This window comes from Sphaerodactylus townsendi, linkage group LG07 (genome assembly GCF_021028975.2).
Source record: "Sphaerodactylus townsendi isolate TG3544 linkage group LG07, MPM_Stown_v2.3, whole genome shotgun sequence".
Taxonomy (NCBI): Eukaryota; Metazoa; Chordata; class Lepidosauria; order Squamata; family Sphaerodactylidae; genus Sphaerodactylus; species Sphaerodactylus townsendi.
Genome location: NC_059431.1, coordinates 96,445,762 through 96,461,393, shown reverse-complemented (window position 1 = coordinate 96,461,393; position 15,632 = coordinate 96,445,762). Strand labels below are relative to the sequence as shown.

At 47.3% G+C, this 15,632-nt stretch overlaps 1 protein-coding gene across 4 annotated transcripts in view; it reads left to right on the top strand.

The window, feature by feature from the left end:
- FAM131B (family with sequence similarity 131 member B) overlaps positions 1–15,356 on the top strand; it is a 64,847-nt gene extending 49,491 nt beyond the window's left edge. For 3 of the 4 annotated variants that reach the window (XM_048504501.1, XM_048504499.1, XM_048504502.1), the window contains 4 exons: positions 4,877–4,970; positions 7,684–7,890; positions 10,809–10,940; positions 12,274–15,356. In XM_048504501.1, coding sequence (XP_048360458.1) covers positions 4,877–4,970; positions 7,684–7,890; positions 10,809–10,940; positions 12,274–12,989 — 1,149 coding nt within the window. In that variant the 3' untranslated portion in view covers positions 12,990–15,356. The remainder of the gene's footprint in view (positions 1–4,876; positions 4,971–7,683; positions 7,891–10,808; positions 10,941–12,273) is intronic. The other variant, XM_048504500.1, reaches the window with a different exon arrangement.
- The last annotated feature ends 276 nt before the right edge of the window (positions 15,357–15,632 follow it).

Sequence of the window (15,632 nt, the reverse complement as noted above, 5' to 3'; positions counted from 1 at the left end):
AAGAAAACCAGTACAGTATAGGAGCATAGTGTCTAGATCGAGGGATGCAGTAGTACCACACTATTCTGCATTGGTCAGACCTCACCTGGAATACTGTGTCCAGTTTTGGGCATCGCAGTTGAAGAAGGATATTGACAAGCTGGAACAGGTCCACTGGAGGACAACCAAAATGCTTCATAGGGATTCCATGCCCTATGACAGTGGTGGTGAACCTATGGCACTCCAATTGGCCATGCTAGTCCATGAACATCTGGAGTGCCATAGGTTCGCCACCACGGCCCTATGAGAAACAGCTTAGGGAGCTGGGTATGTTTAGTCTGGAGAAGAGTCGATTAAGGGGTGACATGATATCCATGTTTGAATATCTGAAGGGGTGTCATGTTGAAGAGGGAGCAAGCTTGTTTTCTGCTGCTCCAGAGACTAGGACCAGGAATAATGGATTCAAGGTGTAGGAAAGAAGATTCCACCTAAATATCAGGAGAAACTTTCTGAAGGTAAGAGCTGTTCAACAGTGGAATCCACAGCCTCAGAGAGTGGTGGACTCACCTTCTCTGGAAGTTTTTAAACAGAGACTGGATGGCCATCTGTCAAGAGTGCTTTGATTTTGTATTCCTGCATGGCAGGGGGTTGGACTGGATGACCCTTGTGGTCTCTTCCAATTCTATGATTCTAATAAATAAACTGATGGTGGACATATGTTATTCTCCTTCCGTTTCCCTTTTCTCAACTTCATAATTTTCTTCTGCAGTGACTGTTAATTCTCTGGTTTGTCAGTATGTTGAATAAGCACATAATTCCCTGCATATGTACCAAATGTCCAAGTACAAATGTTGTAATATATTCAGAGGTGTTCCTGGGGTAAATGACGCCTGGAGACAAATTGTCTCCAGGACGCTCCCAGGCTCTGCCCTCCCTGCCCCGCCCCACCCCCAGGCTCTGCCCCCCCACCCCGGCTCCACCCCCAACTGCCCTTGACCCCACCCATGTCACCATGGACATGGGCAAGGTCTAGGGTGCCCACCTCCCCCGCAGACTCCCCCTGCCGGCTAGACTCCGAGGCCGGGACTGCAGCCTGGAGGGGAGGTCAGAAGAGACTGCAGTCCGAGCCTCAGAGACCTTCTTTTATAAGCACTGAGGGGGGGGGCACTTGGGGAGCAGGAAGGGGTGGGACTTCCTGCTCCCCAAGCCCCACCCCCGGCCTCAGTGCTTATAAAAGAAGATCTCCAAAGCCGGGACTGCAGTCTCTTCTGGCCTGCCCGGAGGGGACTGCAGGCTGCCGGCTGGGAGCCCAGCCAGCAGGGCGGGAAGGAAGGGAGGGAAGAGTCCAGGGCAGGGTTGAGGGCGCTTGGAGGCAGCAGGAAGTCCTGCTGTCTCATCGTTTTGGCATGCCTCGGATGGGGTCAAGGCACGCGAAAATGACGAGACAGCAGGATTTCCTGGTCACATGGGGGGGCTGATTTTGCGCCCACCCCCACATGACCAGGAGAGTGGTACCCGGGGACAAGGGGTACCCCTTGTCCCTAGGCAGATACGCCACTGAATATATTAAATAGATTATCTTATCCCATTTATCATCCCTATCTTTCCCTTTTTTATTAGCAAAGCTTTCTGCTTTGCAAAGAAAATTGCATATGGCAAAAAGATGCATATCTGCTTCTATAGAGACACCACTAATTTCTTCAGCTGTCTGAGGATAAAAAAGGATTGGTGTCGTTTAACTGCCACAGTTTTCAGCCACATTCTTTGTTCATGGAGACGTCTCAAATGTATGTTTTCTCCTCTTATCCTGCTTTGAAACTTATTGGTATTCATTTAGATGTATGGTTTCTTCAGCTGTTCTGAAATGTGTAAACCTCTTCTTCTCCGTTGAAAGCCAAGATGGCTTTCAAACCTCACCTCAAGCACGGACTCACCAGGTGGTATTAAACAAGCTAGTTTTTTTCTTTCTCTTCCCTCTGATACACAATCTAGGGTTAAATAATACTGGCCTTCATGATTTGGATCATGACATTAGGAAAAGATGTTCAAAGAAACTTCAGAACAGAGAGCCAGCATGGTGTAGTGCACAGGTATCAAACTTGCGGCCCTCCAGATGTTATGAACTGCAGTTCCCATCATCCCCTGCCAGCATCATGCTGGCAGGGGATGATAGGAACTGTAGTCCATAACATCTGGAGGGCTGCAAGTTTGACACCTGTGGTGTAGTGATTAAGAGAGGTGAACTCAACATCTGGAGAGCGGGTTTGATTCCCCGCTCCTCCACATGACCAGCCGACTCTAATCTGGGTTCAGCTCCTCATTCCTCTTCACAAAGCCAGCTGGGTAACCTCTCTTATCTCCACCTATCTCACAAGGTTCCTAATGCAGGAGGTTAGGGAAGGTGATCGTGAGTCACTTTGAGAGGTAGAGAAAAGTGGGGTATAAAAACCATCCAATCCTCCTCCTCCTCCTTCTCCAGAAAGGTTTCAGATGGGCCTGGTATTGCAATGTAGGGGAAGGAAGGATGAGATCCTTTCCTCCCATTCATTTTTTCCAATTTTAGGCATTCGCTCAAGGGGTTGCATCTGGTGCTTATAGACTTTCCCCTCGTGGAGAAAAGAGCAGTTGGGGGGAAATGGCTGGTTTTCCAGTGGAAAAGGCATGATGGAAAGGGTTCGCCCAAATTGATTCCTACCTTCTATGGTTGTTCTTAACAAAAAATGGATCCATGGCCAGATCCAGTTATGGATCTCCTTAGTTCTCATCTAGTATGATTCTTACCAAGAGAAGGTAGGACAAACTGCCATGAAGAGAACCAACATAATATGGTGGTTAGAGTGTTGGACGAAGACTGGGGAGATCCAGTTTCAAATCCCATGGAGGCTTATGGAGTAAAACTGGGCCAGTCACTCTTTCAGTTTTACCCACCACGCTGCATGCTGGTTGTGGGGATAAAGTAGTGGTGAGAATAGTGTTGTAAACTGCTTTAGATCCCCAGTGGAGGAAAAGCGGGATATAAATTTATAAAAATATAGAGAAAATAAAAATAATGATAAAAACAAATAAATTGAGCCATTATTAGCAGTGTTGGAGATGTGACCAGATAACACAGGTCATGTGTCCAATATTGTAATCAGGGTCTAAAAAGGCCCAGTGGCGGGGCAAGGAGTAAGACTGGGGGTGGAGGCAGGGAGAGCATGGGGGTAGTTGGCAGCAGTGATGTGACATCACTTCTGGAGGGAAAAAAGCCAAAAGTGATGTCATACAACATTGAAAATGCTATCGTAAAGAAATGGAGATCCAGCGATTCCTAGAGAGGATTTACATCACTTCTGAGTGTTCTCTGGAAATGACACCACATAGTGCTGTCAAATTCCATTTTTAAAAATTCTACTGTCCTTTTGTGCAGCAGCGGGAAGCAGAGGCTGGTGGGGGCCTAGAAACAATGGAAAAGAGAAAGAATTTGGACTGGGGCTATAGCACTGGGTGTTTTTCCTCTCCCCCCATGGCTGCCACAGTTTCTTTGGTTGAAAATCAGAGGTGGGATCCAGCAGGTTCTCACCAGTTCCCGAGAGTGGGTTACTAATTATTTGTATCTGCCGAGAGGGGGTTACGAATTGGGTCTGCTTTTCCATTAGAAATTCCATTAGGTCCGAAAATCATCGAGTCCTGTTGTTTCCTATGTGGCTTGTTAGCGAAGGTAGAAAACAGGATAATTCTCCCTGCTGTGCTGTTTTAAAAACATGTTTTAGAAATATGGTAAAGTTCCTTGTTTAAGGAAAGTATCCTTCTTTTGATTTCTAGAAACAAAATTAAGTATTTGAAAGTATTAAGTATTTGACAGGCAGTCAATTAGAGAAGTAGTTGTTTCTGTTGGCAGTAGACGATAGGATTTGCTATAATGAGTTTAAATTATGGACAGAAAGATACCAGCTGGAAATTGGAACCTTTTTTATTACAGTAAGAGTTGTTTACAGTAACAGAGAAATTATTAATGCCCCGCCCCCGGAATGCCCGGCCACGCCCCCGTCGTGCCCCGCCCAGCCCCATTGGCACTACGCCACTGTTTGAATCCCACCACCATGGGAACCTGTTACTAAAATTTTTGGATCCCACCACTGTTGAAAATGAACTCTTAAGTTGTCTGTAAGCCCTCTGTGGAAAGAAAAGATATGCGGCTATGTTGTGCTCTCTTTTTCTCAACCGATAGGGTTGGAAATCAATTTATGGGAATGGTTTTTCTATTACAGAAATGGGTGCAGCACGTGGTGTTATTCCTTGTTCCTCATCACCACGTCCCTGATGGAGGTCTCCCTCTGTGCCACCTACACCGTTATTTTTTAAAGGCCGGAATTCATGTTTCAGTGATAGACCTCCACTATCCTGTGTAGTTTTGCTTTCGAATATACCTTTTCTGGCCGCATTTGTTATCTCCTCCCGTGATTCCTGTATCCCGACTTTATTGATCTTCTGTTCTCATACCTCCCCTCTCCCCTCTCCCTTGCATTCCAATGCTTATATGTGGAAGTATCTCACCTTCAACTGGTGGTGGGGGGGTGTTCTCATAATTGTCTTCCTTTAATAAATTGCCATATGAAATCAGACCAGCAGACCAAGGCTGGCCCAAGGCAGTAAACCTGAAAAGCTAACATGTTCACAATAGGTGCCCAACCACCCCTATCCGTTCTTTCCTGGGTGCTCAGCTCAGTTAAGTTTCATTCAGATTTTCAGCCCAGTTAATAACTTTCCCTTTTTGTTTGTTCCCTTCTCCTTCAGTTTTCTTCTGCTTCCCATTTCCCTGTGTTCTTAGAAGTCCAGAATGGAATTCCTCTTGTCGCCCCTTACTCTTTCCTTTCTCCACCCTACCTTTCATTCCTTTTCACGATCTTTCTTTCAGCTCTCTATGGAAGACACAACCTCCATCCTTCCCAAGCTGAAACGAAACTCCAATGCGTATGGGATCGGAGCCCTTGCTAAGTCCTCTTTCTCTGGTGAGGATCCTTGTACAAAACTCATAATTTCTTGATAATCTTGTATTTGTTCCTTAGCTTCTGCTCCTCACTTTAGGCCTTTCCTAAAATACCTTCTTTTGTAAAGTTACTTCATTATACTCCTAGACCCCGGTTTGAATCACCACTCTGGCTTGGAAGCTTGTTGGGTGACCTAGAGCTTAAGAACATAAGAACATAAGAACAAGCCAGCTGGATCAGACCAAAGTCCATCTAGTCCAGCTCTCTGCTACTCGCAGTGGCCCACCAGGTGCCTTTGGGAGCTCACATGTAGGATGTGAACACAATGGCCTTCTGCGGCTGTTGCTCCCGATCACCTGGTCTGTTAAGGCATTTGCAATCTCAGATCAAAGAGGATCAAGATTGGTAGCCATAAATCAACTTCTCCTCCATAAATCTGTCCAAGCCCCTTTTACAGCTATCCAGGTTAGTGGCCATCACCACCTCCTGTGGCAGCATATTCCAAACACCAATCACACGTTGCGTGAAGAAGTGTTTCCTTTTATTAGTCCTAATTCTTCCCCCCCAGCATTTTCAATGAATGTCCCCTGGTTCTAGTATTGTGAGAAAGAGAGAAAAATGTCTCTCTGTCAACATTTTCTACCCCATGCATAATTTTGTAGACTTCAATCATATCCCCCCCTCAGCCGCCTCCTCTCCAAACTAAAGAGTCCCAAACGCTGCAGCCTCTCCTCATAGGGAAGGTGCTCCAGTCCCTCAATCATCCTTGTTGCCCTTCTCTGCACTTTTTCTATCTCCTCAATATCCTTTTTGAGATGCGGCGACCAGAACTGGACACAGTACTCCAAGTGCGGTCGCACCACTGCTTTATATAAGGGCATGACAATCTTTGCAGTTTTATTATCAATTCCTTTTCTAATGATCCCCAGCATAGAGTTTGCCTTTTTCACAGCTGCCTTTTTCACAGGGGGAAGGAGTTAATCTTGGTATGAAAAGCTTGTCACACACTCTCAATCTAACTTACCTCACAGGGTTGCTGTGAGCAAAAGGGTTGCTGTGAGCAAAAGCAGAGGAAAAGAGAATGATGTGAGCTGCTTTTGTCTCGATTGGGGAGAAAGGCGGGATATAAATAAAGAAAATAAATAAATAGTTCAGTTCAGTATTTCACAGTTTCATTCTAACCTGGGTACGGCTGCTCAAGACCTGGTCTGGGAAGGAAACCCCCTACCCTAAATGCCCCTTGCCCACTGCTGCTCAGAGCAGAAAAATACCCCCCCCTCCCCGACATGACATAGGATGATTGTATTAATTGTTGCAATGGTAAAACCATAGAGTAAAACAATGAATGTTGGTAATTCCTAGAGCTACATATGTCACTTCTGTTCTTTTACCAGAAGTGGCATGATGCCACAGCCAGTATCATGACTCCCACTGAATATCTCTGCCCATAGGCCTACTGCTAGTTGCTGGACCCTGATTTTTGCACTGCCTGGAAACCCTAAACTGGGAGGATGGAGTAATTTCTCATAGCTAAGAAAATTTCTGTAACTGTCCCACAGAGAAATGAGCTGTCCGTTTGTCGACAGCTATTAACCGCAGGTCTTTAGGGGGAAGGAGTTAATCTTGGTATGAAAAGCCAGAAGCAAGAGGACAAGCTATTTTCTTCAGTTCGCATTATAAATGTTAAAGCAATTCAACCTTTCCTCAGTATGTTCACCTGGTCTTGATCCCTCTGAGGTAGAGAATGACTGAGTTTGGAGATAAGATAAAAAGATAGCCTCAATCTCTTTTTTTATTTAAAAAAATTACCACTGTCTTCAGGCTCTGCCTGTGGATGTAACATCCTCAAGTCTTGAGGGCTCAGGTTCTTTCATCTGCCAGAAAGGTCAGGAAATGCAGAGTTGGAGGCCTCTCGTGTAAACTCTGGGAGTGAAAAAGCCCCAGTAAAGCATTACCTTTCCTTATTTTAATGACACAGTAAATTGTCATGCATTAAAGTAGGTTTACAACTTGTTTAGCTTTTAAAACGTAACTAACACATACTTAACAATGCGATTTCTTACCTGTTGTTCATTTGCATGGACTATTCATATTTTCAAAGCACTTTTTGTAATAAGAAGCACATTTATTCTGGAGAACTCTCCCAAAACATTGTTCAGGAAAACAGATGTTTCAGGGGTCTGCAGACATGCAGTGTTACCTTGACAGACTATATCAGTGGTGGCGAACCTTTGGCACTCCAGATGTTATGGACTGCAATTCCCATCAGCCCCTTCCAGCATGGCCAATTGGCCATGGGAATTGTAGTCCATAACATCTGGAGTGCCAAAGGTTCGCCACCACGGGACTGTATGGTTGAACTTTGTCCATAATAATCAGCAAACTCAGCTATGAATGAAGTGTGTCCATACAAGCGTGTTTGGAGAGAGGGGCTTTGGAGGTAGTCAAGAGCAACCGTACTGAATGTGTGCTTTGTAGAGAGGTATATGTGAATGAGACGTGGGGGAAACAGAGGCTCCTTCTGCACAAGCAGAATAATGCACTTTCAATCCACATTCAATGCATTTTGCAGTGAAATAGTAAAATCCACTTACAAACAATTGTGAAAGTGAATTGAAAGTGCATTGTTCTGCATGTGCAGAGGGGCTGGAGTAAAAGTGGGCCCAACCCAGAATGAAACCGCAAAGGGCCCTGGGACTGTATAATAGCCCCTTCTTGTTTTTTTTAATGTCTGGCGCCTTAGGGATATCTCGCAGCATGAAGGATCACGTCACCAAACCCACAGCCATGGGCAGTGGTCGTGTTGCTCACATGATCGAGTGGCAGGGCTGGGGCCAAGGGTCCACCACACAGCAAGTGCACACCCACGAAACCATCCGCAAGGATGCCGATGCCTACTCTGACCTGAGTGATGGCGAGAAGGAGGCCCGGTTCCTTGCAGGTATGCATCCGCTCATTGATTACCCACCAGTGTTTGGTTGGGGCATATGTGTGGGGGCATGGATCAATTGAATTGCCTTGTGAGTGAACCTTTCCTGTTATTGGTCTGGGTTGTATATGCAGTATATTTGATTTAAAAAACCCCAGTGCTGCCTCCAAAACAGCAGCCCTGCGTCAAGTTCCCATTTTGTCTCCACAACGTGCCCTGCTACTTACTTCACATTTTGATGCTGTTACGCTGTGCGTTTCCTCCTCAGCCACCTGCTCTGCATTGCTCTCTGGCTCCTTGGGGGCCGAAAAATACTCAATAAAATGATAGGAAGGCATACATTTCACCATATTTTAGGGGAGGGAGGGACTTAAGCACAATTCTGTTTTCAGCAACAACCCCATACCCAGAATCCCTGTCGCCGGACTCCCTGACGCCACCCTTTTTCCCACTTCAGCCTAGCATGCCAGCCCTCCCCACAAGGCCCTGGCTGGGATGACAATGCGTTGGGATGGCAAGAAGAGGGGCCCCAGGAGCAGCCAGGGTCCAAAAGAGAGTCACCTTCGCAGAGGCGTAGCCCAGTGCACTGGTGCATCCCCCGCACCAGAATGCCCCCACCCTGGAATGCCCCCGCCACACCCACAGAATGCCCTTGCTGCACCCCCACAGGGACGCACCCCTGGTGCGTTGTGCATCCCCCCGTCCCCTTGGAGCTACGCCTCTGAACCTTCGCCCGGGAACGCTAGAAGCCTGCCAGCACCAGGAGCAGCTGCAGAGTAATGACCCTGGTGCTCCCTGCCTGATGTGACATTTCTGGAGTGAAGCCACAGAAGGGAGGGGCAGGGCGGAGAAGAAGCCTGCAGCCTCCCAGGTTCTAGAGCCGCCCAGTGCAGGAAGCAGCAAAGAGCAGCCAGGCAGGGATTTGGGGTCTGATGCCTCAGGGAGGAAAGGTAAGGGTTTTTTTTTCCACAGGTTCTAACCCCTCCCATTACATGTCCAGCTTGCTTGAAACAATGCATGGAACGAAACAGCTGGAAAGTCAGCTCAGTCACTGAACCCACCTCATTAAAAATGTATATCTACGTCACTGGGAGGCGGGGGCGAGGCTGGAATCCCGGGAGCAGGGAATGCAGACGGAGAGGGATATAACAGCCAGGGGTCCTGATGGCAAAGGAGGAAAAAAGCTTGGTTGCTGTTGCCCCTCCAAAGGCCCCTTGGCAACCAGTTGGGTCACCCTCTCGACTCTAGAGAAGACATTGGACCCTGACTGAAGCCACAGGAGGGACCCCACAGGTCACGGCATTTGGGCCAGGGTAGCAGCTGGGATCCCTGAGCGCCACACCTATGTTTCTAGTTAACCTATATTCATTCATTAACTAAAGTGCTTAAAATGGTTGAAAGGTTTGTATTTTCTCTCTACTTTTTGAATGCTTTCTCATAGGAAGATTAGAAATTATAATGGCGTTAGTGATTTCTGATGTGGAATCAGGATGTGGCAACTGTTCTGGATTAGGGTTGCCAAAAGCTGAATGCTTAGATGAGGTCTGGCAACTGTTCCCTGTGAATAGGGCTGAGTCCAGCGCTAGAGCTCTTTGTGGACAGTACAGATCCTCAGTGTGGCAACCACTGTGGATACCATGGTGCCCACCAGTGTTTCCCAGCTCCTACTTTCCAGCCCTAAGGAAATCCAGAAATTTCATTACATTTCTGGGACTGGATATCTCTTCCCATTACCTTGCTTGGAGTTTTCTTTGGAAACTGAAGCCAAACGCTGTTTTCTTCCAAAAGCAAAGGGCTACTCCTGGCTTTCTTTATCCTCTGTGATGCTGGAGGTGTTTAAGAAGAGGTCAGTGCAGGGGTAGGGAACCTGCGGCTCTCCAGATGTTCAGGAACTACAATTCCCATCAGCCCCTACCAGCATGGCCAATTGGCCATGCTGACAGAGGCTGATGGGAATTGTAGTTCCTGAACATCTGGAGAGCCGCAGGTTCCCTACCCCTGGGTCAGTGGGACCTCCCTTTGGGTTTGCGGGGAGCACTTGTTTGGAAACAACTGCCTATATCGTATGAAGCTGCAGGTGTTGGAACTTGACATTTTGCAGAACCTTCCAGTGTTTTGGCGACCGTTTTGTAGTGGTGCTCCATAGTCTTTCATAAAGTGCACACAGGGTCAACAAATTTGGGGATCCCTGAGGTACAATGCATAGGTCAAGCAAATACATAAGGAGCAACAAAAACAAATACCTAAAGGAGCTTAGCTCCTTGCTTTTCCAGTGGTTGGTTTTGCCAGCATGGTGTAGTGGTGAAGAGTGGTGGACTTTCATCTGAAGAACCAGGTTTGATCTCACAGTTCTCCATGTGAGCACAGTTCTCCATATTCTGGTGAACCAAATTTGTTTTCCCACTCCTCCACATGAAGCCTGTTAGGAGACCTTGGGCCAGTCACAGTTCTTTGGAACTCTCTCAGCCCCTCCTACCTTACAAAGTGCCTGTTGTGGGGAGAGGAAGGAAAGGAGTTTATAAGCTGCTTTGAGACTCCTTAAGGTTGAGAAAAGCAAGGTATGAACTCAAATTCGTCTTCTCTTCAAAATAGCTAGGCTATTTTTCTTCCTGGTTAATTGGCAACCTTATTCTGTATTAATTCATTATTGTGGAAATCCAGAACATAATGTATATGGGACCACACAATGGATAATTCTTAACTGAAGGGTGATCAGCTGTATGTCTTGGCAATTGTTAACTGGTAGAGAGATACAGGAGGCTAGACTATACTACAGGGATGAGCCACCCCAATCACATCTCCTCCTCAGCAAGACATAAGCAGAGTTGTTGAAGCACCAAAGGGCCAACAGCTGAAGTAGCAAGGAAGAGATGGAGAGCTACATCTTCCATCATTATCCTTCTCTCCCTGTCTAATTCTTTGTAACGCAGGGGTGATGCAGCAATTTGCTATCTCCGAGGCCACCCTCATGGCTTGGTCTTCCATGGATGGCGAGGATGTCAGTGTCAATTCCACCCAGGAGAACCAAGCTGGCAACTACAGTGAGGTGATGGAGAACCAGGGTGAGTGTTGACCTTTCTGTCTTCTAAGGCGAGGGGGCAAAGATGGGCTTAAGACTACAAGTACCGTATATACTCGCGTATAAGCTGTGGGCTTAAGACTACAAGTACCGTATATACTCACGTATAACCTGTTTTAAGGCTGAAAAATGCCCCCTCGGCTTATACATGAGTCCTGCTTACCAGCCGGTTCTTCAGGCCTCTGTCGAGGCTGGGGGCGTGGCCAGGACGTCCTCCCTGTGGCTGCACAAGCCGCTTGTTGCTGCCCTCCTCCGAGGGTGAAGGGAAACCCTGGCTGGCTGGACTTCCTCAAACCCGGGAGGCAGAGGGAGCTTCTTATTTGGGCAGTGACTCCCCCTGATGTCATTGCCCAAATAAGGAGCTCTCTCCACCTCTGGGCTGGGTTTGAGGAAGCCCAGCCTGCTGGGAGGTGGAGGGAGCTCCTTATTTGGGCAGTGACTCCCCCTGATGTCAGGAGCAGCCTGGCAGGGTGGGGCTGAGGGGTGCACGGCAGCAGCCCAGCCAGGCTCCGCCCCCCACGTGACCCCATTACCCCACATGTCCCCAAGAGCGTCTGTACCAGAGGTATAGAAGTCTGGTCTGTACTGATGGGAAGGATGCAAGTTTAATTCCTTGGTGAGTGTCCGTCCTGGTTTACATTGCTGTAAGCCAGTTTAGTGAAACAGGAAGAGCATCAGAGTAGGGACACCCAGGTTTGAATCCCCACTCTGCTGTGGAAGCTTCCTGGGTGCTCTTGGGCCATTCACACACAGTCAGCCTAACCTTCTTCACAAGATTTTTGTGAGGCTAACATGTGAAAGAAGCACCAGGTATGCCACCTTGAGTTCCTTGGAGGATAAATAGCCAAATGCTGCAAAGACTGGCAACTAAGAGGAAAGATCATGGCCCCCAGATGAATTCCTTCTGAGGTCCCCTCAGATACCAAACCCATCCTCAATATCATGCCAATAAATGAACCATCATCTGGGATACAGGAAATCTCCACATTTAGGGACAGTAAACCTCTGAATACCAGTGCCAAGAGACCAAATTGTGGGAAAGACTCTATACCTTGTCATTGACTCTCCAGAGTAACTGGTTGGCCACTATCTGAGACAGTATGCTTGGCTGGATGCAGCATTGGTCTGATCTTCTTCTGCTTAAATCGCACGACATGGCCAGCTCCAATGTCCCTAGAATTGTGTCTCCTTCATGCTCCCCTTCTAAATGAGCCTCCCCACCTTATGACTGAGACTTGTCCACTCTGTTTTTCATCTTGACCTTCTCTGTCTCCCCTTTCTTGTTTTGATCCTTTCTCCTTCTGGCTTGTCTGAAGATCACGTGGCCCAGGCACAGTACGACAGCTGGCCCCATTCCTACGTCTCCCAGGGCATGTATTGCCTGGGCTCCTCCGATGCCTGGGAGACAAGCGACCAGTCTCTCATCGCTTCCCCAGCTGCTGGCTCCTATGCCGGCCAGAACTTTGAAGACTCCCAGCCCAACCTGCAGGAGAGTGTTCTGATCCAGAACAACCTTATCCAGCAGCACCAGTTGCTGCAACAACACCAGCAGCAGCAACTGCAACAACACCAGCTTCTGCAACAACAACAGCAGCAGCAGCAACAACAGCAGCAGCAGCTGCTGATGCAACAACAACAGCAGCTGATGCAACAACAGCAGCTGCAGCAGCAGCAGCAGCAACAGCAGCAGCAGCAGCAGCAGCAACAACAACAGCAGCAGACCCTGCTTCCAAATACAGGCCTAGTTGAGGTTTGGCCTGCTCAGACAGTTCCTAGCAGTGACGGCGACAACACAGAATCTGATACCTTAGTAGGCGTTCACACAGAGGAGGACGGGGACCCCTCGCTGGAGAAAGCCTCACTCTTGGACAAGAAGCCCTCGCCGGAGGAGGATGATGTAGTGTGTCGGGACCTGGAGTCCCTTTCCCCTCGGGAGGAGCTGGAGCCCGCTGCCCTTAGCCGCAAAGTCTCTGACGTAACATCATCTGGGGTACAGTCTTTCGATGAGGAGGAAGGCGAAGCCAACAACTGACGCTGCCACAGAGAACCCCTTTGCCGTTATGCATGGGAAACATGGGTGGGGAGTGTTCGGGAAGCCCCTCTCCAGCTCCTCAAATTCCCCAGGCACATGAGCACACTTGGGGTTTTGTGTTTTGTTATTTATTTTACTTAAAGAATAATCCAAGGACCGAAATTTCGGGCCAATGCCAAACCTCCATCTCTTCCTGCACATATTGGACTGAAGACTGGAGACCCTAGATGGGGCAGGCACAGGAAGCTCAGGGAACGGACATCCTCTGATTCTGGGGGCAGGTTGTGCTGAGAGGCAGGGTTGCTGTGCTCCGGATGCAAATTCAGGCTTAATATAGCAATGGAGAGGAAGTTGCTGCAGTCTGCATTCGCCCAAGGCAGATGCGGGCAGATGTTTTGTACTGTGAGTGTGGCTCAGGGGTAGCCGGAATGCGTGGCTTTGTAAGCACACATACATCCAAAATGGCAGCCCCAAGCCTATTTGCCAAGTCTAGTTTTTGTAGGGAAGGAGTTATTTTTGCTCGAGATTTGTGTACCAGGATGGGGAAGGAATGACTCTGTGGATAAGTATACCAGAAGGGAAGGTGGGTACCAGTTTTCTGGCAGCGTGGTGAGTCCAGTTGAAACCTCATTCTCTCGCATTGATTCTCTGGGAAGATCCCCTGATTCACTTTTTAATAATCTCCCCCCATCTGGGAGCTGGAGAGTGGGTTTCCCTCACTTATTTACTGCTGGGCACTGCATGCAAGGGAGGGAAAGGGAGGTGACCTCTGTCTTTTTAAATATAATTTGTACAGACATGAAGCCTTTTTTTTTCCATCTGCGTGCAGGGAAAACAAGACAGAGAGGTCAAGGGGAAGCAAGCATGTATGGTTTCAATGTCAGTTTTCCAGTTTACATTAGGGCATTTGTTGCTTTTTTCCTTATTTTTAAAAATATCTCCAGTTTCTCTAAATGGTGGCTACCAGAGAGAAAGACCTGGGATACCACCTGTGGTGAAGTAACACGCTTTTCCCCTTCGCCATGTCTTCTGTAGTGCCAAAACATCGACGGTGCAGAAAATGAGGAGAGTTAAATTCTGTTTTCTTTCATTTCACTTTTGTCCTTTCTTTTCCAATCTGTTCTTTGTCATTGATATTGTTGACAACGTCTCTCAAACTTTGACTCAACCAGGAATGGGGAAAGCATCTTTTTTATTTTTTTTAATGAACAAGAAGTCATCGTTTATATATTATATATTTTGGGCTTAAGTTGTCCCACCTTAATTGCTGTTTTGCAGGGTTTATAAGCAAGTATTTAAAAAAACACACATACACACACACAATTTTTTATCCTCTCTGACCTTCTGCAGAGAATAAAAGGGAAACAAAAAAAGCAGCATGGGACAATTAACATTTGCCAGGTGGCAACCAAAAAGAACGTGGTCGCTACTGAAGCCAATTGTGTCCCATAAGGAAGCTCTCGCCAAAGGTGACTTGAGCTAAAGGTAACTTGGCCTGGCAAAGAGCATCCTTCTGGAAAAAGGACCTGTGTCTACTCCAGTCTGGAAGTGCTTCTCCCAGGACACTTCTTGCCCGTGCACTATTGATGAACAATCAAAGAAGTTCTTCAGCTCATCTGTTTCGGAAGCCAAGCGAGCTCCGTCTTCCCTCTCTGTCGCACTTTCTTTGGAAACATTGTCGTGATGATGGAGAAAGTGCTTGGGCAGGAGTGTACCACAGCAGATGCATGAAACGACACCTTCCTCTTCTCTGTTCCCCATTTCTTTAGCTCTTCCTGTCTCCACGAGTGGGGAGCTGCTCAGTTTCTGAGCATTGGGGGAGTCTAGTTTTGCTCTCTTTCTCTCTTTTAAAAATATGTTTACATGCTTTGGTGCCAACCTCTGAAGGCAAGGAGGATTGAGCACAGCACTGCTCTGAACGTGAGGGGGAAAGCCTCATGTTCCCATGCTTCTCTTCAATTGCTGCGCTCCGGCTGTCCGTCAGTGTGGGGTAATTCTGCCCACAGTGACGAGGAGGAAATGAAGAAAATGCAGAGGGCCATCTTCTCTGCAAATGGAAACTAGAGGATTCCAGGTGCCCCAAAGGTTTTGGAGCCTTCAGGATAACCAGGAAAGATTTGGGATTCTTCCCAAATTCGGGCAGGAAGGGGGAAGCGTCAGGCAGCCTGCTACTTCTTCCCTCCAAACTCTTTTGCTCCACGTGCCTATCCAGGACCAGGACTTAACCGCCTGGATGTTTACGGTAATTATATTTCAGTGTCAATGTATCCTCCCGTCATCTTGGCACTTACAAGGCTCAAGACAAAAGTGACTCATCTTATTTCGCTCTGTTCTTTTAATGGCTTTTAAAAAAAACCAAAATTGCAAGCAAATGTGTGCATTTGGTTCTATGTGACACAACTGTTTGGGGGATATGTAGTTTCTGCACCTGAGAGCCAGTAGAGAGGGATGTATTACATGATAAGTAGGTAAAAAGTAACAGAAAAGAGGTAACTGATTGGAGGGAGCGGGATATGGAATTGTGTCTGTGGAGGGCGGGATTAAGAATCTAAAATCAGCTGTAGAATTTTACAGTCTGCTACTAAAATGTCCAGAGACACAAACCTTGTTCTCTGTTTTAAAAGTCTTGGGAGAGATTTCTAT